The 27,628-nt window shown below is 48.6% G+C and overlaps 1 protein-coding gene across 1 annotated transcript in view; it reads left to right on the forward strand.

The window, feature by feature from the left end:
* The window catches only part of CEMIP (cell migration inducing hyaluronidase 1), a 161,453-nt gene that overhangs the window by 81,137 nt on the left and 52,688 nt on the right, over positions 1-27,628 (forward strand). Inside the window, exons 4-11 of the mRNA XM_055555877.1 lie at positions 13,501-13,610; positions 16,110-16,256; positions 16,770-16,908; positions 17,639-17,875; positions 21,949-22,128; positions 25,363-25,433; positions 26,199-26,294; positions 26,889-27,010. Of these exons, the coding sequence (XP_055411852.1) occupies positions 13,501-13,610; positions 16,110-16,256; positions 16,770-16,908; positions 17,639-17,875; positions 21,949-22,128; positions 25,363-25,433; positions 26,199-26,294; positions 26,889-27,010 (1,102 nt within the window). The remainder of the gene's footprint in view (positions 1-13,500; positions 13,611-16,109; positions 16,257-16,769; positions 16,909-17,638; positions 17,876-21,948; positions 22,129-25,362; positions 25,434-26,198; positions 26,295-26,888; positions 27,011-27,628) is intronic.

Raw genomic sequence — 27,628 nt, forward strand, 5'->3', positions numbered from 1 at the left:
GCATAAAAATACACATCTCCCTGGCTCTTCCTGTACAGAAAACAAAACAAAACAAAACCAGAGGCCCAGAGAAGCCTTGCCCAAGTTCTCCCAGGACTGCTGATCTCTAGTCATTTTTCCACATCAGGTTTACCAGAGCCCATTTCCCCCCAAGATCACAGGCTTTTGTTTCCTAGCCTGGAGCGTTGAATCACACCTGTGCACAGGAATACAGGTAACTGATCCCAGGCGTGAGGAGTCAGTGACACATGGGGAAGTAAAACAAACCTGGGCTGGGACTCCGCCTGGCGTCAGCTCCCTTATGTGTATTTGAAGTCATAGGAAACCAGAGCAGTTTCTACAAATAAATAACCCAGGGAGAGACAAGCCCTCAGATCAAAGGAGGACTCTGGCCCAAACTTGAACCACAACCAAGCATGCTCCCTCGACTCCAATCTGGCGGGCAGAGAGAGGAGTGGAGAAGGCCTATCGGCTGTGCAAACATTCCCCGTCTCTGCCCTTCCTGGGTTTGTGTGAGCCTGAGAACGGGAGCCGGGAGGAAGGCTGTGCTCTCTGAACGGCGGCCAGGCCCTGCCCCAGGACATTCCAGCCTGGCTTCCAGACACAGCAGGTGCCAGCACATTGGCCTCTTGTTGTGTCCGAACCTAGGGGGCTCCCCTGTGGGCCACACGCTAGTCTCAGGGCTCCCACATCAGCCCTCTGGGGCCCCTGGCCCTTTGTGGAAACTTTCACAGCCCACCTCCCTTGTCCTAAGTCTGGTGGCCCTGATGGACCACTAAATATTGGGCTTCCCAGGTGGCATGGTGGTGAAGAATCTGCCTGCAAAGCAAGAGATGTGGGTTCCATCCCTGGGTTGGGAAGATCCCCTAGAGGAGGGCATGGCAACCCACTCCAGGATTCTTGCCTGGAAAATCACATAGACAGAGAAGCCTGGCGGGCTATAGTCCATAGGATTACAAAGGGGTGGACACACCTAGGGACTAAACAACAACAATGAGAACCTACTGTACAGTGCAGGGAACTCTTCTCAGTGCTCTGTGGTGATTTAAATGGGAAGGAAATCCAAAAAGAAGGGGATTATGTATACATATAGCTGATTCACTTTGCTGTACAGCAGAAACTAACACAACACTACAAAGCAACTATACTCCATTGAAAATTAATTTTAAGAAAAGGGTAGGGGTTTCCATTAATTTTTGTTCTGCAAATAGTTGTGATTCTGGTGTCCCCGTGAGAGGAGATTAACTCAGGGTCTTTGTAGTCTGCCCTCCTGGCTGACTCCATCTAGGCTTTAACTGAGACCTGACGATTAGTGGAATGGAGGATAACATTCCAAGGACTGCATGCAAAAAAGTCCTGGGGCAGGAAGGAAGCTTGGCATCTTCAGAGGAAATGATGAAGTGGCCATGGGGGCAGGAATGGGGCCTGGTGTGAGAGCATGTTGATGAGGAGGCTAGGCTGTGTGGGGCTGGACGAGGAGTTTGGACTTCATCCTACATTCAATCGGAGCCATTAGAGGGTTTTACACCAAAACATGTCATGCTTTGGCACACTGGCTGGTCTGTGGGTGACGGACTTGGGTGGGGGTGGGGAGCAGGCTGCTAGGCGGTTCTTGTGGAATCCTACAGAAAAGTCCTGGACCATGCTGGTGGCCGTGACTATCTTTTTTCCTAATGTGAGTCACCCTTCCTAGGGACGCACAGGTTTGGGGGGAGGGCATGCACAATTGGAGAAAGGAAATCTCTTTTTCCAGAAAACTCATCTGAGGCCTGGTCTATGAACATGGACATTTTATGAGAGCACAGAGACTCGTAAGAATCAACCTTCGTCTTGCCCTCCCCTTCGGGCTCCTTAGGATTGTTTTTCCATAGCAAATGTCAGAGACACAGCTCAAGTTGGCTTAACCAAAAAAGGAACTTTATTGGCTCAGGTAGCTGAGAAGTCCAGGGACAGCACTACCTTCAGGCAGAGTTGGATCTGGGTGCTCAAGTGCTGTCTCTCTCCAGGCCTAGGTTCTCCCTGCTCTGTACAAGCCTCATTGTCAGGCAGGCTCTCCCTGAACTGAAGCCAGGATGGCTTCAGCAGCTCCAAGCTTGTCAGCCACGGTAGGATGAGAACCAGCTTTCCCATTAGTTCTTTGTCTCGGGTCATGTGACCACCCCTGAACCAATCACAACAGCCAGGGAGCTGAGCATGTTCATTTGCCAGGCTGGGTCACATGTCTACCTAGGGAACCAGGGTGACTGAATCGGCCCCACTTGAACCACAGGGACTGAGAGTGAGGGAAGATGTAGTTCCCTATAGGGTGGTGGTGGTTGTTGTCCAGTCACTCAGTCATCTCCAACTCTTTGTGACCCCATGGACTGTAGCCCATAAGACTCCTCTGTCCTTCACTGTCTCCTGGAGTCTGCTCAAATTCATGTCCATTGAGTCAGTGATGCTATTTAACCATCTCATTCTCTGTCACCCCCTTCTCCTCCTGCCGTCAATCTTTACCTTCATTCATGGACCTAACATTCCAGGTTCCTATGCAATATTGTTTCTTTACAGCATCAGACTTTACTCTCACCCTGACACATCCACATGTGAGCATTGTTTCTGCTTTGGCCCAGCCACTTCATTCTTTCTGAAGCTATTAGCAATTGCCTTCACTCCTCCCCAGTAGTATATTGGACACCTTCTGACTTGAGGAGAACTCATCTTCTGGTGTCATATCTTTTTGCCTTATCATACTGTCCATGGGTTCTCCAGGCAAGACTGCTGGAGTGGGTTGCCATTTCCTCCTCCCGTGGACCACGTTTTGTCAGAACTCTTCACTGTGATCTGTCCATCTTGGGTGGCTCCGCACAGCATGGCTCCTAGCTTCCCTGAGTTACACAAGCCCCTTTGCCACAACAAAGTTGTAATTCATGAAGGGGTCCCTATACAGCAGCTCCTTTTTAAGCCAACCCCACCTGACTGGACAATTGATGAAGCGTGGAACCAGGCGGGCCCTGCTGTGACTAGAGGCATTGTCTCTGTCCTGGGTGTGTGGTCTCCTGCCATCCTCTATCTTCCCCCCTGAGCTCCAGCTCCACCCAGCACCATCCCCCTGGTGGGTCCCTCTGCCTGGATTCCTTCCAGAACCCCTGCTCTGTCCCTTCCTTCAGGTGTCACCTTCTCAGTGAGAACTTCCCTAACCGTCCACATAATTTAGCAGCTTCTCCCCACCTCATCTGCTTGACTTTTCTCTATGGCTCTTGACACTATCAAACACATACAGGATGCTCTTATTTGTTCTTTATTCCTTCTCTGCTCCCACCCACCCCCAGTAGACTAAGCTCTAACCTAACCCAGGGCAGGGTCTTTTCCTGAGTGGTTTCCTCTGTAGTCCAGCATCTAGAACCAGCATACAGGAGGCCCTCAATAAATATGTGTTGGATTCATCCAACTCCAACAGAGTCCTCTGGGCGGCACTCTGGTTCTCGCCCATCCCTCCCCTCCACCCCAGCCAGCAGCATCCTTATAAAATACTTGTGTTCCCCTGGCTCCTCTGCTCTGCCAGTGTCCCCCACCCCCCACCCCAGCTTTCAGGATAAAGTCCAGACTCCTGAACGTCACTCTGAAGGTGCTTCAGGTCTCGCGCTCTGTTTGTTTCTGCCATGCCTTGGTGTGGGCTGCACCCTCCCCCTTATTTAGCATGGATTTTCTGCTCTTTGAAACAAAGGTATTTGTGGGATCGAGCCAACATGTGTCCCTGTGGAGGATGGATAGGAGGGGGCCAGCAGATATCCCAGGAGGTGGTGGTGGTGGTGGTGGTGGGGCTGCATTTTCACAGCAATCTTTCTGGAGTCTCAGACTCAAGTGGGCACATCTATGGGGCAACCGCAGGTCAGGAGAAGTGCCACACCAACTGCTGATGCTAGTATTTTAGGTTAAAAAACACAGCAGATGAAGTGTTTCTGACTACAATCACTTATCCAGCTAGGACAGTGGCTACCACCCACCGGGAAGGTGTGGAGCCCGTGGTCTGACACAGGCAGCTCCATGTTCTGACTCTGTCCTTGGAGAGGATGCCCTTTGAGGGTCACTGGACTCTGATCAGGCTGCTCTGAGCACCACCTGACTTTCCAGCTGCCAGCCTCAGGGGTGCACAGGGCTCTGATGGCTGCACCTCGGGGCGTTTGCCCGGGACAGGGTGCAAAGGACCAAAGCCCCACAGCCAGGCAGCATCCCAGGCTCCCTGATGAGCATTCCTTCGGCAAGGAGAGGAGCGTCAGCTCGTGGGGCTACTGTGCCTTCTGTGGTTTGTGACCTGCAAAGCCAGAGTTGGGACCCAGCTCAACTTGTCCTTGATGTGGCAGTTCCTGGCTTCCCAGGTGGCTCTACTGGTAAAGAATCCGCCTGCCAATGCAGGAGACAAGGGTTCAATCCTTGGGTCAGGAAGACCCCCTGGAGAAGGAAATGGCAACATATTCCAGTATTCTTGCCTGGGAAATCCCATGGACTGGCAGGCAACCGTCCATGGGGTCTCAAAAGAGTCAGACATGACTTAGCGACTAAGTTACAACAACCTGTGCCCTCAAACCTACTTACATCTACTGATGTATCTACTGATGTATAAGGAGACAAAAGAGGCTGAGGAGGCTGGGGTGGGCTGGTGGAATGTACCCTGTCTTTCCAGGTGGGGATTGCTTATTTGTGGCCCCATCTGATGAACTGGTAAGACCAGATAGATGCCCAGTGGCAGGGAAGAGCAATCTTGGGAGGCTCCTGGGAGACCAATCTTGTAATGGCAGAAAGCCTCATGCGCCCTGCGGACTCAGTGTTGGGGCCAAAGGGACAAGGTAGAGGGGGGCCCAGCTGGCCTAGCAGGGTGCTTTCTCCCCACACCTGTATGCATGGAAAGAATTGGGACACCAGGACACTTGGGTTATTTTATTTTATTTTTTTAATCTTTTGGCCATGCCACATGGCCTGTGGGATCTTAGTTCCCTGATCAGGGATGGAACCCATGCCCCCTGCATTGGCAGCCTGGCGTCTTAACCGCCAGACCACAAAGGAAGTCCTGGGTTATGTTTAGAGTAGGCACTGCCCTCTCCAGAGAGTTCTGGGTTTGCTGGAAGAAGCCAGCATCCTTGGCTGCAGCCTCTGGGCACCTCAGGCAGTGGCAGAGGCAGGCTGGCCTTGGACTTGATGAGTCTTGGGAGAAGCACCCATATCAGTAATCTTACTTCCTCTCTTCCTCCATGATCATAGGGCAGAAAACCAGTTTTAACCAACAAGGACCTAGTGTCGAGCACAGGGAACTCTGCTCAATGTCATATGGCAGCCTGGGTGAGAGGGGAGTTCGGGGGAGAATGGATACATGTATATGTATGGCTGAGTCCCTTTGCTGTCCACCTAAAACTATCACAACATTGTTAATCAGCTATGCATGTCGCTTCAGTCATGTCTGACTCTTTGCAGCCTCATAGACTGTTGCCCACCAGGTCCTCTGTCCATGGGATTCTTCAGGCAAGAATAATGAAGTGGGTTGCCATGCCCTCCTCCAGAGGATCTTCCTAAACCAGGGACCGAACCTGTGTCTCTCAAGTCTCCTGCATTGGCAGGCGAGTTCTTTCACCACTAGCACCACCTGGGAAGACCTTAATCAGCTATACTCCAATACAAAATTAAAAAGTTTAAAAAAAAGAAAACCAGTTTTAAGAGGGAAGTTACTCTTTTTTTCCTCAATTGAGGGCAAGCCTTAAAAGGATGTTTTGAAAAAGAGTTATAATTTTAAAACATATTGGCTTGTTCAGTGCCTCCAGTTTCTGCTTCAGCACTCCCACCTGTTTTTTCAGAGAACCCTGGACACAGAGCCCAAAGTCACAGAGCAGGCAAACCGCCAAGTGGGTTGTTCCTCCAGCAATCGCTGGGCAAACCCATTTGTTCATTGTCCACATCCAGTGGGCAGCCACTGTGTGCCAGTTTGTAGGAAAGAAAAATGGGTTTATGTAGTGGCCACCTTTCAGGAGCTTGTAGCCCAGTGTGGAAGACATCGAGGTGCTCCAAAGATAGAATGAGAGAATTTGAAGAAAGGTTTGATCAGTAAGCTGTGGATGAAGAGGAAGAAGCAATTGCTGTAGACTTTAGGGCCAGGGGCAAATTCCTCAGGGGAGGTAGACAGGGAATCTTAAAACAAACCGCCAATCTCCAAAGGTCAAGTGTGGCATCTGGAAGCATGGTGGTAGAGAAAAAACATTTTAGTTAAGGAATTAACAGAGCATGCTCGAGTCCATCCGGGGTCAGCAGGAAGTTGGTGTAACAGTCTGGGACCAAGAACAAGTCTGCTTTCTTCTTTTTTGTGTGTGTGTTGTTTTAATATTTATTTGGCTGTGCTAGGTCTTAGTTGCAGCATGCAGAGTCTTCAGTTGCAGCGCGTGAACTCTGAGTTGTGGCATGTGGGATCTAGTTCCCGGACCAGGCATCCAACCCAGGCTCCCTGCATTGGGAGTGGGGAAACTTAGCCACTGGACCGCCGGGGAAGTCCCACACAGATCTGCTTTGAGTACTATTTCCTTCTCCCCATTTTCCACCTTCCCAACAGACCCCCTCACCCCACAGATGTTGTGTCCTCATGGAATCTTTCAGAAGAGTGGTAATTTAATAGTGGGGAGTGTCAATAAGTCATCTTTTATTTATTTATTTTTGTCTCCCTCCTCTTCCCTTTTGGGACCTCGGTTTTGCTTGAATCTGAGCCATAAGCCAAGCCCTTGTGAAATAAAACATGAACCAAACAACCAACCCAAAGGACTTCCTCCTCCTGGGTCTCAGAGGGAGCAGCCATCTCCCCTACCTTGCCAAAAATCTTTAAAAAAAATTATTTGGCTGCGCTGGGTCTTAGTTGGCACTCAGGGTCTTAAGTTGTGACATGAGAACTCTTAGTTGCATGTGTGGGATCTTAATTCCCTAACCAAGGACTAAACCCATGCCCCCTGCACTGGAAGGCAGATTCTTAACCACTCTACTAACAGGGAACTCCCTCGTACTTTTTCTAATAAGAAAGCTATTTCAGGACCCAAGGCCTGCCATGTCTGCCACACTTCACATTGTCCAGGCAGAACTTTTGCCCAGAGCCCAGGGTAGGGTGTCCACTAGGTCATATTTGTATTTTTTCCCCAGCTCCATAAACACGTCACTCCACTGGGCATGAGTTTCCTATGTAAAGTCCTCTGTGTTGAGCTTTTGAGAAAGCATTTTTGTGTAGCGGTACCTCTCAGGGAATGGCATAGCACTACCCATCTGTCAGTGAAAGAGGTAAAAATCTCATTTTAAGTCAGGCCAATGACTGGCTGCATCAGGCATTGAAGGGAAACCAGACACGTCACTCCAGTCCAGCAGACCACTCACTGTCCCTGTATTTCTCCATCTGTCTAGTACCCTTGAAAGGAAGCTGCAAGGATTCCCCCATTTTACAGCTGAGGAAATGGAGGCTTGATGGTTAAATGAATGGTGAAGTTCACCCATAGCTCCTAAATGGGAGATCTGAGGCTTAAATTTGGATCTTGTCACACAGCCTGCGTGCTTAGCCAAGGCATTCTCAAGCATTCCTGAGGTTGACACTTAACTGGTGGTTGACAAGTGTCTCTGGACTGAGTTGATTCTCTGAACTGGTGGTTCTTGAGCAACATCAGAATCCCTGGAGGGCCTGTTAAAACACAGATGGCTGGCCCACCCCTGGAGTTTGAATCAGTCGGTCAGTAGGTCTGCAGTGGGGCTGAGAATCTGAGGTTCTAAAAGGTGGAGTCAAGGATGCCACCATAAAAACTGTTGCTCTGAACCGTCTCAAAGCTCACTCTAGTTTGATCTTCTAAACCACTCTGAGTATCGAGGCTCTAAACTGGAAGTTTCTACAATGATGGAAATGTTGTGGATCCATGCGCCCAACATGGTTGCTGTTGTTTAGTAGCTAAGTTGTGTCTGACTCTCTTTGTGACCTCATGGACTGTAGCCTGCCAGGCTCCTCTGTCTATGGGATTCTTCAGGCAAGAATCCTGGAGTGGCATTTGCTCCTCCAGGGGATCTTCCTGACCCAGGGATCAAACCCCCATATCCTGCCTCTCCTGCAGTAGCTGGCAGACTCTTTACCTCTCGGTAGCCACTAGCTACCAGTGGTGATCAAACTCTTAAAAGTGCCTAGCATGACCGAGGAACTGAGTCTTAACTGTATCTGATTTTAATTTAAATGTCCATAGCCACACATGACTTGTGGCTAGTGTATTGGGCAGCGTAGCTCTAAACCAAAGGGCAAGTTAGATATGTCAGTGAGGCTCAGTTGTTTACTCCAGTGTTTAATCTCCAATAAGTCATCAAGGAATTCTTCATTAGGGAACATCTGGTTTGCAGAAGAGTCAGGCTCATCATTTAGACTGTGATGCCTGATGCAGAGGGTAATGGGACCTCAAGATCCCTGTGGGGGCAGGGATCTCACTTCCTTTTCCACCAGGACCAGTGCCGTGCCCACTTGTGGGGTGCATAGGCCATGTGTGTTACATGAACAGGAGGGGAGACTGGTTACAGACCTGCCTTCCTACCTGCTGTGATGGTGGAAGGCTTTGACGCTACCAGCCCCGGTGGCCGATTTGGTGATGAGATGAGAGGACCTGACAGGATTTGTTCAGATATTCTTGGGGGTGGGAGTGATCTGTGATGGTGAAGTTCTCTCATCACATGAAACTCTCCTCCTTGGCTCTGCAGGTGGCTCCCCACTGGGGATTTCCCCTCTCAGAGGAGGTATTTTGTTTGGGGAAGATAATTTTAAGACTTTATGGAAGTATAAAGGGTTCCTGAGGTTTACTATCCAAACTGTGACTGAAAGCAATGCCCCAGTTGAAACAGGGGTTGAAACAGAAATGGGCCCAGTCTCACCTCTCCCTGTCTACCCAAACAAGCAGGGTGGCCGGGAGGGTGGCGTGTGCCCCATAATTTGGAGTCAGATGGCAATTCTCTGATCCATTTACTGCTCCTGATTATAAGCAACAATCTTCTGCACTGTGGGTCTCAGTTTACTCATCTGTAAAATGGGAGGGTGGGACTGCACGAGATCCTTGCTACTCAAAGCATGGCCCACAGCCCAACAGCAGAGGCAGCCTCACTTGGGAGCTGGTTGGAAATGCAGAATCAGATCCCAACCCAGACCCACGGAATAAGAATTGGCATTTTAACAAATTCTCCACATGGTTAGGTGCACGGCCAAGGGCTGACTGGAAAGGGTCTCTAATCCCATCAGCTCCTACATTCTGTGAACCTGATGCTAACTGGCAAGTCGCTTGGTGGTGGTGGTAGTTTAGATGCTAAGTCATGTATGACTCTTTGCCACCCCCATGGACTGTAGCCCACCAGGCTTCTCTGTCCATGGGATTCTCCAGGCAAGAATGCTGGAGAGGGTTACCATTTCCTTCTCTAGGGGATCTTCCTAGCCCAGGGATCAAACCCAGCCTCCTGCATTGCAGGCAGATTGTTTACCACCAGGGAAACCCACCTGGTTATGGGTAGTATTATTGTTCCCATTTTAAAAATGAGACAGCTAAGGCCCAGAGAGGTTGAATGACTTGTCTTAGGTCACGTGGCTGTTGAGAGCTGGAACTCAGACCAGGTTCTCAGAGTTCATCTCCCAGGCTTTCTCCCTTGGTAGCAAGCATCCTTCATACCAGCAGTTCCCACAACTTGCGTACTGACCACAGGTCAGGCCCTTTATCATCTTCTATAGAGCCTCTCGTTTGATCCTCAAGCGAGGATCAAAAGGACCATGGAGTTTAAGAGGCATTATTTCAGTTTTATGGGTTAAAAAAAGCAAGGCCTGAGCGGTCAAATGGTTTTCCTAATGTTGAGCTGCATGGCTGGCCTGGAGGCCTCTGGGGCCTGTGCTCCAGGTCCCCACAGTGTCCTGCTGCTCTGAGCCGAGCCTAGGTTTGCGGAAAATGAGACTTGCCTTGGTGCAGGTGTGACAGAGTGACGGCCGTCCCACCGCCCAGAGCAGCTTCCGGGCCCCCTGCAGCCCCACCGCACCTCCCCACACTCTCTCCTGCTCCCCACCCCCCACCCCCAGCCCTCACCCCTCAGCGCTTACACTGAGCCTACCCCACCTCCTTCTCCTCCCTCTCTTTGTGGTAATCCCTGAAGAGAGTTTGGCTTCTGCAGGCTGCAGGCTCTGCAGGCAGCAAGAGCCCGCCTCCCCCTGGGGGCGGGGATGCTATGGGGCGTGGACCTGCTAATGCTGCTCCTCTCGGGGTTTAGGGGCCTCTGTGGAGGCTCGAATAACCCCGTGCTCCTCTTCTCCTTCAGGTGATGGCTTCTACTACCCCAGGGCAGCTGGAGGAAGGGCAGAGCCCCCGCCCCAGCTGTGTGATGGCAGCGAGGAGAGGCAGAGACAGCCAGGGGCAGGCGACTCCCTGCCCCTCCGCGTTCCTGGGAGGCCTGGCAGACACTCGGAGCTACAGCTGGATAGAGTGGGGGTGCCGAGCTTCTGGAAAACTTTAGCTTGTTATTGTGAAGCCTTGTGAAGCAGAGTGTCCTGGAGTTCCAGTCTTTCCTCCTGCACACGACTCTACCTGAGGGGCTCACGACCAGCAGGAACCAGCCAGGCTCCAGCCAGCAGCTCCCCAAGGAAGCTTCTCGCATTGTTAGCCAACTTGCGTGCTTCCCAGGCCTTCCGCGGCTGGGCACCGTTTCCAGACCATATCTTGCCAGCTGGAGAAGCCGAGTCCAGCTCCCGCTGCCAGAGAGCTTTCAGTGGCCAAGTGGAAAAGCTGTTCTCCTCCCCTGAGGAAGAAGTCCCAAGTGAAATTTGAGAACCTTTGGGATGCATATCAACAGGACCTTTCTCCATGTTTCTGTGCTCAGGGCCCTGGGAGCCACTCGGGGGGCACAAAAGCCCAGAGGACCACCCCACCCCTCCCCGGGCAATGTGGGGTCACGAGCTCTTTGAGGCAGGGGGGTGCAGTTCTCTCTGCCTCCAGTGCCTCAGACACAGCAGATCTGTTTCATGTTAGGAGAAAGATTTTGAGCATTATCCTGCCAGGTGGAATTGTTTTTACATCCATCCTGAAACTGACGATTTTTGTCTCTGAAATGACCTAGGCTGTAATCAGAAGGTGTCAGGGCCACAAGTCCCTGTATCCCAACCTTCCACTCTGCATATGGGGAGTCGAGGCCCAGAGAAGCACACGCCTGGGTGAGGGTCACCCAGCAGTTAAGGTTGGAGGAGTGCCCACACCCAGAGTGCCTCCCATCCCCCAGGCACCGCCCTGCTCAGTGCCGGCCACATTCCTCTCCTAGCTCATGGCCCGAAGTTCAGGTTCGTGAAGCCCCAGGATGGCTTGGGGCTTCTTAGCAGCAAAGAACAAGTCAGTTTTGGTTTTGCTGAACAGATGGAGGCTTGAGAGCTGGGGCCTGGCTTTCCCTGAGGACCACAAGACACTCCTGTCCCCAGCGTCCCCTTCTTTCTCTTACAAAGAGTGTGAAAACAGACACTCCTCTTCTGGGGACCATGGGGAGAAAGGCACTGTTCAATGCGCCACTCCAGTGGCTCTGTTGAGGCGACTAGAATGGGTCTTGTTGTTCTCTCCAGGTCAGGCCAGGGCCAGGCAGGGTGCCCGCCAGGAGGACACCGTGGACATTGATGCTGAGAGCATTGTCCCTCCCTCCCCAGCCTCCCCAGCGCACCTGTGCAGGAGGGACCAGGCACAAGGCCAGGGCGTTCTGTTTCAGACCCTCCTGCCTACTCCAACTCACTGAACTCACACAAAGCACTTCACCTGGAGCTGGGAGGTCAGGGATGATCAGATTTATCCCTGAGCTGGTTCAGAGGCAGGAGCCTGCGTGGCATGAGAGACATCTGGCCCATTCCTCCGTGTGGGAGAATATCTGTTTGTTTTCAGGCTCCAGGGAGGATCTGAGGACATGGGTAGGGGAGCCGGAGCAGGCTGCTCTCCCAGCCTCGTTTACATACTCTAGTGTGCAACAGAGTACTCGAGGACAGAGATCTTTCTCCAAGAGTGTTATATTCTGAAAGGAATATCAGGCATCTTTTTTTTTTTTTTTTTTTTAAGTTCCTGTCTTGAGAATTACCTAGACAAATTCCCATAGTCAGCTTCTGTCTGAGTAAAAGGGGGAAAAAAAAAAGTGGCTTTCATAAAATAAAAATGAAATAAAATTTATTTAATTCTGTCACACAGAAAAATAAATCCAGAGTCTAGGACTGTGTCAATTCTCCATGGGGTCAGAGCCTAGTTTCTTACTCTCTGCTTTACCATCTTCAGCACATGGCTCCAACTACCTACATGGCCAAAGATAGCTGCTAAAGATCCAGCCATCATATCCATATTCCAGCCAGCAGGAATTGGGGGAGGGGCATGGAGAAAGTCTTCCCACCTTCTGTGAGGACATATCCTGGAATTCACACACTGTACTTTTGCCATATTGGCTAAAACAATTCCAGAGACTGAAGAAGGTAGCCTTTATTCCAGGTGGCTGTGTGCCCAGACAAAACACAGGGGTTCTTTTCCAGGGAAAATGGACATTAGGGGACAATTAACTATCTCTGCCCTGCCTTCCTCTTGGATGGGTAATATTAAAAGGGTTTATAATACACAGGCATCCTATTTAAGATCTCAATATTATCATCAAGACTTGTTTTAGAAGCACAGACTAACATTCAGTCAGTTCAGTTCAGTCCCTCAGTCATGTCCAACTCTTTGCGACCCCATGGACTTCAGCATGCCAGGCTTCCCAGGCATCCTCCATCACCAACTCCCAGAGTTTACTCAAACTCACGTCCCTTGAGTTGGTGATGCCATCCAACCATCTCATCCTCTGCTGTCCCCTTCTCCTCCTGCTTTCAATCTTTCCCAGTATCAGGGTCTTTTCCAATGAGTCAGTTCTTTGCATCAGGTGGCCAAAATATTGGGATTTCAGCTTCAGCATCAGTCCTTCCAATGAATATTTAGGACTAATTACCTTTAGGATGAACTGGTTGGATGTCCTTGCGGTCCAAGGGACTCTCAACATTAGAAATCAGCTAGTCCACAGCCTCATTTTTTAGATTAGGAAACTGAAGCCCAGAGAGGTTAATCAAATCAGCTGCGATCACACAGGAAGTTAATGGCATCTATTTTCTAGCATATGTTCAGTGGGAGTGTTTTTTGGTTTTCTCTGTTTTTTAACTTAAGAAGAAGAAAAAACAAAGCTTTATTCTGGAGGGTAGCGAGCTCAAGCACCAAGGATGAAATTCCATTCATCACTGGGTCTCTGAGCTGCAGGACATAGTCAGAAGTTGATAACGGGGCTGGCATGCCCCGATCTGCCCAATCCTGAGTTATGGCAGCTGAGAACTCTGCACTGGCCGGCTGGAGGGTGCCCATGCTGACATTGCCTCTGTGTGTGCTCGTGCCCTGTGTGTCTCTGTGTGTGTCTGCCCCATACACTGACTCCAGCCTGGTAAGCTTGCAGGTCTGACGCGGTGTGCTTCTGTTTCAGGGAGCACTCTGCCAGGATGGGAGCTGCTCACGGGCCGGACGTCTCCTTTAGGGTGATGCTGACCATCGGCTGGTTCATCCTGGCCCACTTTCCTGGTACTGCATCCACAGGTAAGCCACTGCACAGTATCTGGGCCTCTGCCTGTCAACAAAGAAGGCGTAGCCACTTCTAGAAGCAAGGGGCTGGGGGCCAGGAGCAGGAGCCTTGGGGCAAGGGCAGGGCCTCGGGGTTCTGGCTTGACCCTGCTAACTCAATGACCCTGGGCAGGTCTTATCCTGTGCTTTGGTTGCATCAGGCAGCCTTTGGGGTTTCAAATTCAGTGTCTACAGGTGCCAGGCACATGATGCAAAGCAGTGAAGCTGGCCAGGTAGAGATGTGGTCACCTGTAGAATGCAGGCCCCTCTTAAGGAACTCACCCTGCTCAGTCCTGGCCAATGGTCCCCACATGGGAAAAGGGGGGCACCTTCTTCAGGATCTATTGAATTTTTAAGAGAAGCCAGAAATATAGACTTTTGTATAAAAACTCTATACTTGTTAAAGGATGGCAACCAATTGAAATTTTATCAAACACTCAGGGTGGGGTGGAAGAGACAAAAAACACACAGCTGCCAGCCAGCCTGCCGTCTGGGAGCCACCTGACCTTCATGTTCCCTTCCTGATTTGCCATAAGATCTGGTGCATTAAGATACAGTGCATAAGATCATGGGCTTCCCTGGTAGTTCAGACAGTAAAGAATCTGCCTGTGATGCAGGAGACCCAGGTTCGATCCCTAGGTCAATAAGATCTCCTGGAGAAGGGAATGGCAACCCATTCCAGCATTCTTGCCTGGAGAATCCCATGGACAGAGGAGCCTGGTGGGCTACATTCCATGGAGTGGCAGAGTCTGACGAGATTGAAGTGACTTAGCATGCACACACACCTTCCCGCTCCTCCATCCCTTCCCCAGTTATTTAAAAATCTACTGTTTCAGGCTCACAACTTAATTCCTAGTGAGAGAAACAAAAGAGTACATTGAGGCTTGTTCACTGAGCAGGCATTCTCATCTTGTTTTGCCCGTGGCCTCTTCTGATCACTTTCCCTCTGGGCTTTCCCCTGCTGTCCAGGGAGAGTCTCCCTGTTTCTGAGACGGTCTTCTCCGTTCACCGTATATGGTACCCCACTGGGGTATAGATCCTTCTGAGCAGTAGAAGGAGGGACTCCTTCCAGTGCTTCTATTTGCAGTGTAACACCCACCACAGGTGCTTTGAGTTCAGTTAAACATTCAGACTCATGAGGCTACCACAGGCCGTGCTTATGCCTATGTGCTCAGTTGCTTCAGTCGAGTCCGACTTTTTGTGACTTTATGGACTGTAGCCTGCTAGGCTCCTCTGTCCATGGGATTCTCCAAGCAAGAATACTGGAGTGAGTTGCCATGCCCTTCCTCCAGGGCATCTTCTGAACCCAGAGGTCGAATGCATGTCTCCTGCATTGCAAACAGATTCTTTACTGCTGAGCCACCAGGGAATCCTGCAGGCCATGCTGAGCATCAGACTAACTTTGAAGGGTTTAGGACAAAAACACCACCTGCCATTGGTGTTTCATCAGGCACTCCTCTTTCATTGGAGTGGTCTTAGTAACATCCCACAAGCCTCCCGGAAGTTATCTTCTTTGGTTTCCCAGGTAACAGCTCCTTAGGTGAGAGGAAACAGGGCCATCATTGGACAGGTATGGAATCGCCCCACCAGAGCCAGTATCTCTTATAGCAACCCCATAGATGTAACTTTCAGGGTTGCCGTGTGGGATGTGCCCAGTCATCAGAGTCCCTGCGCTCAGGGAAGTCCATAGTAAGACATCTCCAGCAGGATCGTTATAAATATAATGACTGTGTGTGCACAGTCACTCAGTCATGACTCTTCATAGTCCCCTCGACTAGCCTGCCAGGCTCTTCTGTCCATGGGATTCTCCAGGCAAGAAGACTGAATTGGGTTGTCATTTCCTTCTCCAAGTAATCTTCCCAACCTAGAGACTGAACATGCATTTCTTGTATCTCTTGCATTGGCAGGCAGATTCTTTACCATCGTACCTCATAGTTCCTGGTTTAGATGCCACTGACTAATCGGGTCACTTTTGTTATAATTAATGTTGCTTAGTAGCACTGTTTATAGAATACCATCTTTCTCAGGTTTCCAGGGAAACAGGGAGAGCAAATTAACTAAAAGTCAAATTCTCATGCAGAAGGCGAAAGGGCTTTGCCAACTTTTCAAACATTCTTTCCAGGGGAAAGGATGCCTTGGAATACAAGTAATCTAGGTATATCACTGTCTAACTTTAGATCCTGGAATATCTTGAGGAGTCATCTGGTCTGCCCTTCATTTGATAAAGGGGAAAACTGAGCCCAGAAGAAGGAAGTTCACAGAAAATGCATGATGAACTAATGAAGGGCATGGGCTAAATCCCAGGGCTCCTATGTCAGGAGTTCTCTTTTCTCTCTAATGCCCTGCTTTTAGCTCTAGTAGGGAGGAGGCCAGAGCCATGAAAGTGCATGATAGCTCCTCCTACCCCATGATCTGTGCCATCCTTGCTGGGGAGGTTGGTGGATGGTGGCAGTGACACCTCTCTGTACTTGGCAGGGTCAGCTGAGTGCCCTGATCAGTGGCCTGAGTTGCAACCCTGGAATCCTGGCCATGATCCAGCCCACTATGTGTATATAGGCCAGAGCAGAGCACTGTTGCTCACCTCTTCTGCCACAGTCTACTCCATCCGCATCTCAGACGGAGGTAAGCCAAGCTCCTTCCCCCAATACTTCCCGTCCCATCTCTCTGGTCTGCTGCCTCTGAGCCCAGCAGATAGATGCAGGTTGCCATAACTTTAGATGGACGAAACAAATGTCACATGCTTAGAGCTCAGGTCAGAGCATCTGGTTGTTGGAGATAACCATCAACTCCGAGCACTTAAGGAATGCCTTGTCAGAGTCCAATCTTAATGAAAGAAGCATTTATAGAGGAAACTCCTTATTGGTGCTCTGAGCTGTTCTGCTTATCTGACTTTCAGATGCTTACTCATTGAAGGCAGAGCACACAGTGAAGGCAGCAGACCAAGCAGGCAGTATTTACCCATCGCAAGACAGAGGAAAGTTAACATCATAAGCAGAGCAAACACAGAAGTACATGAAGGAGGCCTTCTTGCCTGCCTGGAGGAGATGGGGGCTCAGGAGGTCTGCCCATCTCTCTGCTAGAATCTCATCACTAACACTTGTGTTCTTCAACCTCACTCCATTCCTACCTCTTCAGGAAAGCTGGTCATTAAAGACCAAGATGAGGCCATTGTTTTGCGTACCCGGCACATCCTGATTGACAGCGGAGGGGAGCTGCATGCTGGGAGTGCCCTCTGCCCTTTCCAGGGCAATTTCAGCATCGTTTTGTATGGAAGGTGGGTAGACGGTCCCCATGCTACTGTGGGTAACATGCCACCCTTGGATCTGATGTGGGGGAGATTGTCCATAGAAGAGAGGAAGGTGAGACAGCAAGCCTTTAGTGCAAGAAAGGAATTATCATTACATCTTGCCAGATCACAATCATGAGCAAGACAGACACTAGCAATTTGGGTGAGTTGGAGAGGTACACGAGGTATTTTATTTACTGTGGCTCAGGTCTGGACTTAAGTTACAGAAACCCCTGCCAGCCTTTCAGCTGCTTTCTAATCATGTCATGGCTCAGGGAGTCTCTGTGAATGTTTATTAATAGGCTCTGATGGACAAGATAAAGAAAAATTCCAGGCAGCATTTGCCTCTGGCTGTGCTCCATCACCAAGCAATTGAGAGTTCTCAGAAGTAGTAGCCAAGAATACGCAGGGTATGCAGTAGTTGTCCAGGTGATTCCACATCTGATATGGACCAAAATATAATGCACTTAGACCTGGAAAGAAGTGCCAACATGTTGACTATTGATGAGTATTTCTGCTTGGCCTGTTGGACTCATTTTGTTCTGGCTTGGGACTATCTTGGTTGCTCATGCTATGTCTACTGATCTTGGGCGGCCACCAGGTGTGACTGGTTCTACGGTGGCCACAGTGGGAGTGAGCAGCAGTGCCGTCCCCTCTGGGCTCAGCACCCACTAAACAGAGATGTTGGCCAACCACAGAGAGCCGTTTTCTCTCATAGGGCTGATGATGGCATTCAGCTAGACCCCTACTTTGGCCTCAAGTACATTGGTATCGACAGAGGAGGTACCCTTGAGTTGCATGGACAGAAGAAGCTCTCTTGGACATTTCTGAACAAGACTCTTCACCCGGGTGGCCTGGAAGAGGGAGGCTATTTTTTTGAAAGGAGCTGGGGTCACCGTGGAGTTATTGTCCATGTCATCGACCCCAAATCAGGAGCAGTCATCCATTCTGACAGGTAAGGTTTGCCTTCACATCAACACATTCATTCATTCAACACACACTTACTGGACGTGTGTCCTAGCCAGAGGCCACTCAGGGTGCTGAGCTGTGAGCAAAACAGAAATCCTTGATCTCAAGGAGTTAGGTCTCTCCTTCCCAGGGCATCTTCCTTGTGAAGCTGAATTGAACAGGAACAGGCACATTCACACACACGTATGCACATGTACACACAGCATAGTTTCAGGCTGGGATCATTGGTAATTAGGGGGAAGACATAGGTGGTGCAGAGTAACTCAGGAAGGTCATCTTACATCACGTGGTCAGGGAGCCAGGTGTAAACAAGAGACATTTGAGCCTAGGACTTTGGGGTGAGGCTGAGTCAGGGAATGATTGTTAAAGACTGAGAGCAGCAAGTGCAAAGGGCCAGGGCTGAGAAAGTGTGTGATGTTCTCATAGGACAGAAAGGCCAGCAGAGAGATGGGAGGGCAGAGAGTGGTGGAAACGACATGCAATGTCGGAGTTTCAGGCCGAGGCAGGTGTGCAGCCTGGGAGGCCCAGTGAGGAGGTGGGTTTTATTCTTAGTAGAATGCAAAGCCACCAAAATACTTCAAGAAAAAAGTGATCTGATTTAGCCATAACTATGGAGAAGGAACCCACTCCAGGATTCTTGCTTAGAGAATCCCATGGACAGAGGAGCCTGGCAGGCTATAGTCCATGGGGTTGTAAGAGATGGATACAACTTAGCGATTAAACCACCACATTTACATTATCCCCTCCCTCGTGAGCCTCCCTCCCGCCTCCCCCATCCCACCACTCTAGGTCATCACAGAGCACCACACTGACCCCCTGTGCTACGCAGCAGCTTCCCACTAGCTCTCTGTTTTACATATGGGAGTATATATATGTCAGTGCTACTCTCTCAATTCGTCCCACCCTCTCCTTCCCCATTCTCTACATCTGCATCTCTATTCCTGCCCTGCAAATAAGCTCATCAGTACCATTCTTCTAGATTCCTTATATATACATTAACATAAACTTATGGCTGATTTGCATTTTTGTACAGTAGAAATGAACACAACTTTGTAAAGCAATTATCCACCAATTAAAAATTTGCAAAATTAAATAAATAAAAAATAAGTAAAAAATAAAGAAGAATACCTTCTAATTTGAAAGAATTGGCTGCTCTGTACAGAGTGGATTGTTTGCAGAGAGCTAAACTTCAGGACTTCCCTGGTGTCTCAAGAGTAAAGAATCTGCCTGCCGATGCAGGTGACACGTGTTTGATTCCTAGTCTGGGAAGATTCCACATGCCACAGAGCAACTAAGCCCTTTCACCACAGCTATTGAGTCTTGCTCTAGAGCCCGGGAGCTGCAACTACTGAAGCCCAAGTGCCCTAGAGCCTGTGCTCAACAACAAGAGAAGCCCCTGCAACGAGAAGCCGTGCACTGCAGTGAAGAGTAGCCCCCTGCTCCCTGCAACTAGCAAAAAGCCCATGCAGTAAGGTAGACCCAGCACAGCCAAAAATAAATACATAAAATTATATTTTTAAAAAGTAAAGCTAGCAGAGGTGGTTCAGAGGCTTCCACATGGTCTGGGCAAAAGATGTCGCTGGCGAGGATTCAGGTAGAAGCAGTGGTGATAGAAGTGGATGGACTGGAGAGATATTCAGGAGGCAGAAACAGCAAGTCTCTTCTTCCTGTCCTCTCTCCAGGCTTGAGTATGAGCTGGTAGACTCTGCAGAGGCTGGACCTGACCAGTAAGCTCCCACGGCTTCTTGTCCAGACCCTGCAGAGGCCAGTCCAGGCCACTTGGAGAGAAAGAGACATGAGGAAGGGCACAGCTGGAGTGGGCAAGCAGACACAGCTGTCCTGGTGCTGCTGGAGGATGGGGATATTGAATTCCTCAAAAACAGGGCAGGAGCCATGAGCCTCCACAGGAAGGCAGCAAGAGCTGGCTGTGATATGGTGTAGGCTGGCCCATTCACTTTGCCCTCCAGTGAATATCAGTAACAATAATACAATCACTGGACTTTCTGCAAAACTCTGTGTTAACCGCTTTCTCCACCATATATAACTGAATCTTCATAAATGCCCTGGGAGGTGATTCTGTTGTTATACAGATGAGAGCACTGAGGTTGAGTGAGGCTAAATTTGCTCAGAGACTTCCCTGGTGGCTCAGATGGTAAAAAAAAAAAAAAAAAAAAATCTGCCCACAATGCAGGAAATGTGGGTTTGACCCCTAGGTTGGGAAGATCCTCTGGAGGAGGAAATGGCTACCTACTCCAGTATTTTTGCCTGGAGAATCCCTTGGATAGAGGAGCTCAGCATCACAAGGCTTGGGAGTGTTGGAGCTGGGATTCAAACCCAGATCTGCCCAGACCCTGAGTCACTAAATTGCGCCCATGGGTCCCCTGGTGACAGCTACCTGCTTGGCCTGGGGTGGAGCAATCCTCAGCCCAGGGGTAACGCAACCAGGATGCACTTGATTGGCACAAAGGCTATCAGAGAGCTCCTCCCTTCAGAGGAGAGAGAGTGGTCTACTCAATTGTGCTCTGACTCCTGGATGCTGCTTCTTTCTTAAAAATTTTATTATATTTTACTCAATTTATTCTTATTTTATTTTTTATTATTAACTTTCATAGTCACTTTACAATCTTGTATTAGCTTCTGCTGTGAAGCAAAGTAAATCAGCTATACGTATACATGTATCTGCTCATTTTTGGATTTCTTTCCCATTTAGGTCAACATAGAGCACTGAGCAGAGTTCTCTGTGCTATACAGTAGGTTCTCATTAGTTATCTAGTCTATACATTGTAGTGTATATATGTCAATCCCAATCTCCCAGTTCATCCCACTCCTTTTCCCCCCTTGGTGTCCATATATTAGTTCTCTACATCTGTGTCTCTATTTCTGTTTTGCAAATAGGTTCATCTGTACCATTTTTCTAGAGTCCACATATCAGTGATATAATACGATATTTGTTTTTCTCTCTCTGACTTACTTCCTTCTGAACGACAGTCTTTAGGTCCATCCACGTCTCTACAACTGGTGTTGTTTTGTTCCTTTTTTATGGCTGAGTAATATTCCATTGTGTATATGTACCACATCTTCTTTATCCGTTCCTTTGTAGATAGACGTTTAGGTTGCTTCCATGTCCTGACTATTGTAAGTAGTATTGCAAAGAACATTGGGATGCACTCATTCTTTTGAACTCTGGTTTTCTCCAGATATAGTGCTGCTTCTTAAGTAGTACAATATGGATTACTTGTGGTGCAGTAGCAGCAGCAAACACACATGGAAATGCAGGCTATGGTCACTTGAGACCTGGTCACCTGGAGGTTACTTGCATAAGGTTACTTGGAGAAATAAGAACTTAGATCAGCTCTGAGGAGGTAGTAAGCATTTGATTGGCTGAAGAGAAGTTTAGAATGATAGAGTGAAGGCAGGAGTGGGCTTGTGGTATGATTATGAGACCCTGAGATATGCTAGGATTGTAGCAGACGTTTCATGGGAAAGGTCAGTGGAGAAGGAAGGGGCCTAGGTGGGGTCAGACCAGGTTATGGAAACAATTAAAAGTAAGTTTGAGGACCCCTGAGCATCCACACATCCCCTCAACCACATCCCCTAACCGCCTTTGTTTTCCTTTTCTCACATCTTGGCTATTCATGCTGGTTTATTTTTCTAGATTCCTTGTAGAACTATTTTGCTTGTTAAGTTCCAAGACAAATTCTTTTGGAATTTTCATTGCCATTGTACAAAATCTTTATACTTAGTAAGTATGCTTTATATTTAGAGTTGGGATCATGACAAAATTTTATCTTTCCTTTGTAAATTCTTGTCACCTGTGGTGTAGGTTTTTTGAGATCTCCATTTCATAGCTGCTTTATATGTATGAGGATGGATTACCTTTGACAAGTCTCAGATGATTTTTTTTTTTTTTTGGCTGTACTAAAAGCTCTTTTCTTTAAAAATCGTGACTCTTGAGATTTTGGATGGCATGTTAGCTGTCTTACCATAGGTAGGTTCTTAGAGCTCTCTTTTTGCACTGCTGTTAGGACTATTAATATCCCTTCTCCCTGCCTCTTTCAGATTTGACACCTATAGATCCAAGAAAGAGAGTGAGCGTCTGGCCCAGTATTTAAATGCCGTGCCTGATGGCAGGATCCTTTCTGTTGCTGTGAACGATGAAGGCTCTCGAAACTTGGATGATGTGGCCAGGAAGGTGATGACCAAACTGGGCAGCAAACACTTCCTACACCTTGGATTCAGGTATCGGTCATCACTTCCATCACTTCCCCAGGCTCCAGAACACTAAAGCAACGCTAGCCCAGACAGACTTTACCTAACTTCCTTCCTGGTTTCCCCAGGGCCACGTGACCCTCAAGGGTGACCCTGGAGGATGCAGGCACACACATCCATCTGCATTGGATGTATTACGACTTGTTTTTAAAGGGAACCTAGTTTTTCTTACAAGCATATTCCACTCTTCAAACTTCAAAGCTCTCTGAGTATATATACTCATTCATTCAGTCAGTCACTTACTAAATATTAATTGAGTATCTACTGAAGGTAAGAGCTATGCCTCAGATGTACAATGAATGGTCATTTTCCTTTCCTTTGGCGAAGGGATCATAACGTGCCTTGGGGTTGGCAGACATCTGTTTAGAGACTACAAGAAGTGCCTCTGCCCTGCCAAGACCCTCCCAGCAGAAGGGGCACTTTGATGTGCTCCAGAACGAGTTTTGTTTGCCTGGGTTTGCAGCGTCATGCCTGATTCTGGAGGTGCGCATGCTTTGGCATGAAGATAAATGCATTATGGTTTATCCAACAGTAGCCACACCTTTGAATCGTGTTGAATCAGATCTTGGTTTAGTGGAAAGTTGAGATCATCTTTCCCGTGGCTGTTGGAGATAGAGACGCCCTGTCCTTCGGCTCTGCAGATGATGGGCAAGATGGGGGCAGGCCAGAGGCTCTCCTGGGCTCTGAGCAAAGCAATTTTACTGACTGGGTGGAGCCCCCCCGGGCAGGAGCAGGGCTCCAGGTTCCAGGGTGCGTTTTCCACCTGCCCATGGGCAACTCCCTCTGGAAGGATTTGGGCAGGAAACTTGAGCAGCCAAAGATGACAATGACACTGTAGTACTGCAAAGCTCCTTTGTTGATAAAAACTGAGGGCATTGCTATTTCATTGTCATATAAGCCAAAAGGCCAGTTTGTTCATCTACACCAAGAGGTAGAACCACAAAGAGACTGGCTACATATGGCCTCAGCAGAAGAAGAGCCAAGATCTGGCATCCAATTTGTCCTGAATCTTCAGTCTGGGCTGGACCTCTTCCTAGGTGATGGCACACAAGTGACTCACCCTCTCTTTGAACTGTCCCCATGATGTGTAAAATGGGATATTTCAGGAGTCAGCTCAGAGGACTCTGGGGAAGGTAAAGGTGATGAGATGAGCAAAGTATTTGCCACTGTGGGTGGCACAGAGTAAAACTCAATGAACATTAGCAACTCTTCTCAAGAGCCATGGAAAGGATTGTTGTTGTTCAGTCACTCAGTTGTATCCGACTCTTTGTGACCCTATGGACTGCAGCATGCCAAGCTCCTCTATCCATGGGATTGTCTAGGCAAGAATACTGGAGTGGGTTGCCATTTCCTCCTCTAGGGGATCTTCCTTATCTAGTGATTGAACCTGCATCTCCTATATCTCCTGCCTTGCAGGCAGTTCTTTACCTGCTGAGCCACCAGGGAAGCCCCAATGTATGACATAGGTTGTATCAATTCAGTGAGGGAGAATGTGGTTTGTTCAGTAAACTTATTTGGGTATTATTACTTTTTAAAAAAGAGATCAGTGTCAGAGATAGGGAAACAAACTTTGGGGATGCTAAATGTGCCTCCAGCTCTTGACCTATCTGTTGATTTGAATTGGTGGTGTAGGAGTAATAGGAAAAGTGGAGGAGAGGCATATGGGTCCTCTCTAGACATCCATGTGATCTGAAGTTGATATTTTCCCTTTTCTGTTGCTTATCTTCCTTCCCTGTCTTCCACTATCTCCTGGAGTTTGCTCAAACTCATGCCCATTGAGTTGGTGATACCATCCAACCATCTCATCCTCTGTTGCCTCCTTCTCTTCCTGCCCTCAATCTTTCCCAGCATCGGGAAAGTCGATTCCCAGCATCGACTCATTTCCAATGAGTCAGCTCTTCGCATCAGGAGGCCAAAGTATTGGAGTTTCAGCATCAGCCCTCCCAGTGAATATTCAGGGTTGATTTCCTTTAAGATTGACTGGTTTGCTCTCCTTGCTGTCCAAAGGACTCTCAAGAGTCTTCCCCAACACCATAGTTTGAAGGCATTAATTCTTCAGCGCTCAGGATGGGTGCTCTTAATATGTTCTATGAGTAAAGGAGATACATATCCTTCATTTGTTATCCTTCATTTGTATATAGACCCACTTTGAATGAGAAACTCAGAGCACTTAAAGTCAGCAGAAGATCTGAAACTTAGACCCAGTTCATCCAGGGAGTGATTATTGAGCAGAAATTGAAATAAAGCACCAGGAAGGGACTAGTCCTACTGAGTTCTTGCAGGAAGTCATGAGGTCTTGCGGGAAGTCTTGAGCTCTCAAGGGAAGGCAGACATAAAAGAACTGATGATGGTGTGTGAAAGAACAAGAAGGGGAAGGAAGAGAGATGAAGTTGGCAAGGTGGGCACAGGATGGCTTTTTGCTCAGTGCCAAGAAGCTTGCTCTTTATCCAAGTCAGTAGGCATTGAAAGATTTTTAAACAAGTGTGACACAGTCTAATCCCCAAATTCAATGAACCCCAACCTTTGATCTGAAGATGAGATCAAAACAAAAATAACCAAACAAATACGAGCTATTGACAACTCATAGTAAGAGAGAGGCTGGCTTAGGTATTAGAGGTTGGATAAAGATGGATAAGAAAACCTCCCTGCCTTAGAGCAGTGCACATTTCGATGGAGAGAAGAGTGTACAACTTGCCAAAATCAGACCACTTCTTTTTCCTCCTTTGCTCCTCATGAAAAAAAACATCTCTTTCCTTCCCAAGGCCCAGTGCCGATTGCTGAGGACTCAGACACATCTGCCCAGTTTTCCTCAAGCTTGACTTGGGAGAGAAATAACCTTTCTCCCTTGGAGCATGTCTCCTTATTTTCCTGAAGGACTCAGAGCACTTGCTTCAGGACCTCATTGAGCTTGGCAAGTGGTATGTGGGTCTATGGGCTTGTTTGTTTGTGATTCATGCCCCATCTACTGCCAGAATGGAGTTGCAGAGGCTCAGGATCCACAAACATCAGGCTGGTCAGATGGCCTTTCAAATGGTTAGGAAAGCCAGGGCTTGCTGAGAAAGGCGCTTGTTCTTTTGGAAAAGGGAAGCCCAGCCCGGGAACTCATTTCCCCAAGCAGCCTCACTATGACACTATGTTAACTCTGCCTCCAGTACAGGCTCAGACAGGTGAAAACTTTACTTTTTGTTGTTGTCTTTTTTTCAGACACCCTTGGAGTTTCCTAACTGTGAAAGGAAATCCCTCTTCTTCCGTCGAAGACCACATCGAGTATCATGGTAATAAATGGTGAAAGGCCATTCCCCCCTGGGTTTTTCTGACCAATAGGCTCAGGGGCTCTTGGAACCACTCTCCTCCCAGATGGTGCAGTGGTAGAGAATCCGCCTGCCAATACAGGAGACATAAGAGAAACAGGTTTGATCCCTGGGCTGGGAAGATTCCCTGGAGGAAAGCATGCTAACCCACTCCAGTATTCTTACCTGGAGAATCCCATAGACAGAGGAGGCTGGCGAACTACAGTCCATGGGATCGCAAAAATTGCACATGACCAAACAAACTCCCTTCTCCTTCCCCAGAATGTGGCTGATCCATCTCCCAACACACTGTTGAGTGACTAGCTGCTTAATTGCCAGGTTACATGAGTGGCAAAAGTCCATACTGGTTTAAGGCTGATCACTAAGATAATGTTTACATTTGCAAAGAGATCATCATCCGTTTAATCCCAAACAAGTGACACAGGAAAGATGAGAACTGGGTCAGAACCAGCAGGAGTAATATTTTGATCTAAAAAGATGCTTTGAGGACTTCCCTGGCAGTCTAGTGGTTAGTGGTCTGTGCTTTCACTGCAGGGGGCATGGGTTCCATCCCTGGTTAGGAAACGAAGATCCCACATGCTATGCCTTGTGGCCAAAAAAAAAAAAAAGTAAGATGAAGAAGTGGTTCAAGATCTACGTGTGCAGGGGGCTTTCTCTGCCTTAGCATCACATCTTTCTTAATTCGGGGGTCTGTGTGGTTGCTGATGCCTCTGATCTCCTCTTTGATAGGACACCATGGCTCTGCTGCTGCCCGGGTGTTCAAACTCTTCCGGACAGAGCACGGTGAGCTTTTCAACGTCTCCTCATCCAGCGAGTGGGTTCAAGGTGAGGAGCTTGGGACCCCTTGGTAAAATTCCACAGTGGGATAAAAAGTCGGGACTTTGCAGAAGGAGAATTTTTCTTTCCACCAGTAAGACCGCTTGACGGCTTCAGTGTTAACTCAGTTGGCAGCTGAGGGTGGTCTTTAATCTGGGCTCAGTGGGGAATAACCCAGAGGGATGTGCCCTTTCACGGAATGCCTCTTCTGTGCCAGGCGATGGCACTGACAGGGAACGCAGACAGCAGTAGGATCCGGCCTTCAAGGAGCTCACACACAGGGACATGGAGGGGGGGTGGCGTGGAAAGCACCACTCTTCATGAGCACCCTCAGACAATGGGTTCATGGCTGGATCTCATCTTTCTCCTTTTGGCAATAATGAAGAATACCTGTTGCTTTTATAAAATAAGATAGTCAATAAGAGGAACTTGCAATGAAAAGTTGGGGGTGGTGGGGAGGTTGGCAGATGGATTACAAACCTGGTAAGAGCCTGGACATATGGTATTTGATTCCCACTGAGCTGAGGGTACACGGAGGCTGCACCCAGCATGGCCAGTCTCAGCGCCCTGCTTGCCTGACCCTGATCTTTGCTTTCTGCCCAGATGTGGAGTGGACAGAGTGGTTCGAACATGACCAAGTATCTTACACAAAAGGTGGAGAGAAAATTTCAGACCTCGGGGTCACTCATCCAGGGAAAATCTGCAATCGCCCCATTGATATACAGGTAACCAAGAAGTTATCAAGGCTTTGTCTTGAAGAAGATGCTGTAGATCACAAACTATCTTACTATCTGAGTGGTGTGAGTCTCATGGCCCTCCTGTGATGTCGGTAGTGCCAGAGAATAGCGTTCTCATTTTAAAGACTGACCTGGAAGCTGATTGTCTGCTCCAGGCCTCCCCCCATGACTTTCAAAGCCAGGATTCAGATTCTCTTCTGGGTCCTGCTGAAAAGTTCCTTTTCTGTCTCCTCAACCTGCATCTTCAGCTATGGGTGAGGGTGCCCAGTGAGGGGAGTGTTTGACTTTCTCGGCTTCACACACCCATTCATTTCTTTTAGGGCTTCAAGTTCACAGGGTGTAGCTGGAATTCAGGTGCAGGCTGAGACCAGCCCAGGTGGAGAACACCTACAGCCTTGTTCTCCACTTAGTGAAAGTCAGCCTTCACAGAATGGACAGTATTTGCTTGGGATCTTCACTTGGAGTTAACTCTGTTCAAAAGGGACCTGGGCTTCCCAGATGGTGCTAGTAGTAAAGAACTCACCTGCCAAGGCAGGAGATGCAAAAGATGTGGCTTCAATCCCTGAGTCAGAAAGATCGCCTAGATTAAGAAATGGCAACCCACTG

The sequence above is a fragment of the Bubalus kerabau genome, chromosome 19 (assembly GCF_029407905.1).
Source record: "Bubalus kerabau isolate K-KA32 ecotype Philippines breed swamp buffalo chromosome 19, PCC_UOA_SB_1v2, whole genome shotgun sequence".
NCBI lineage: Eukaryota > Metazoa > Chordata > Mammalia > Artiodactyla > Bovidae > Bubalus > Bubalus kerabau.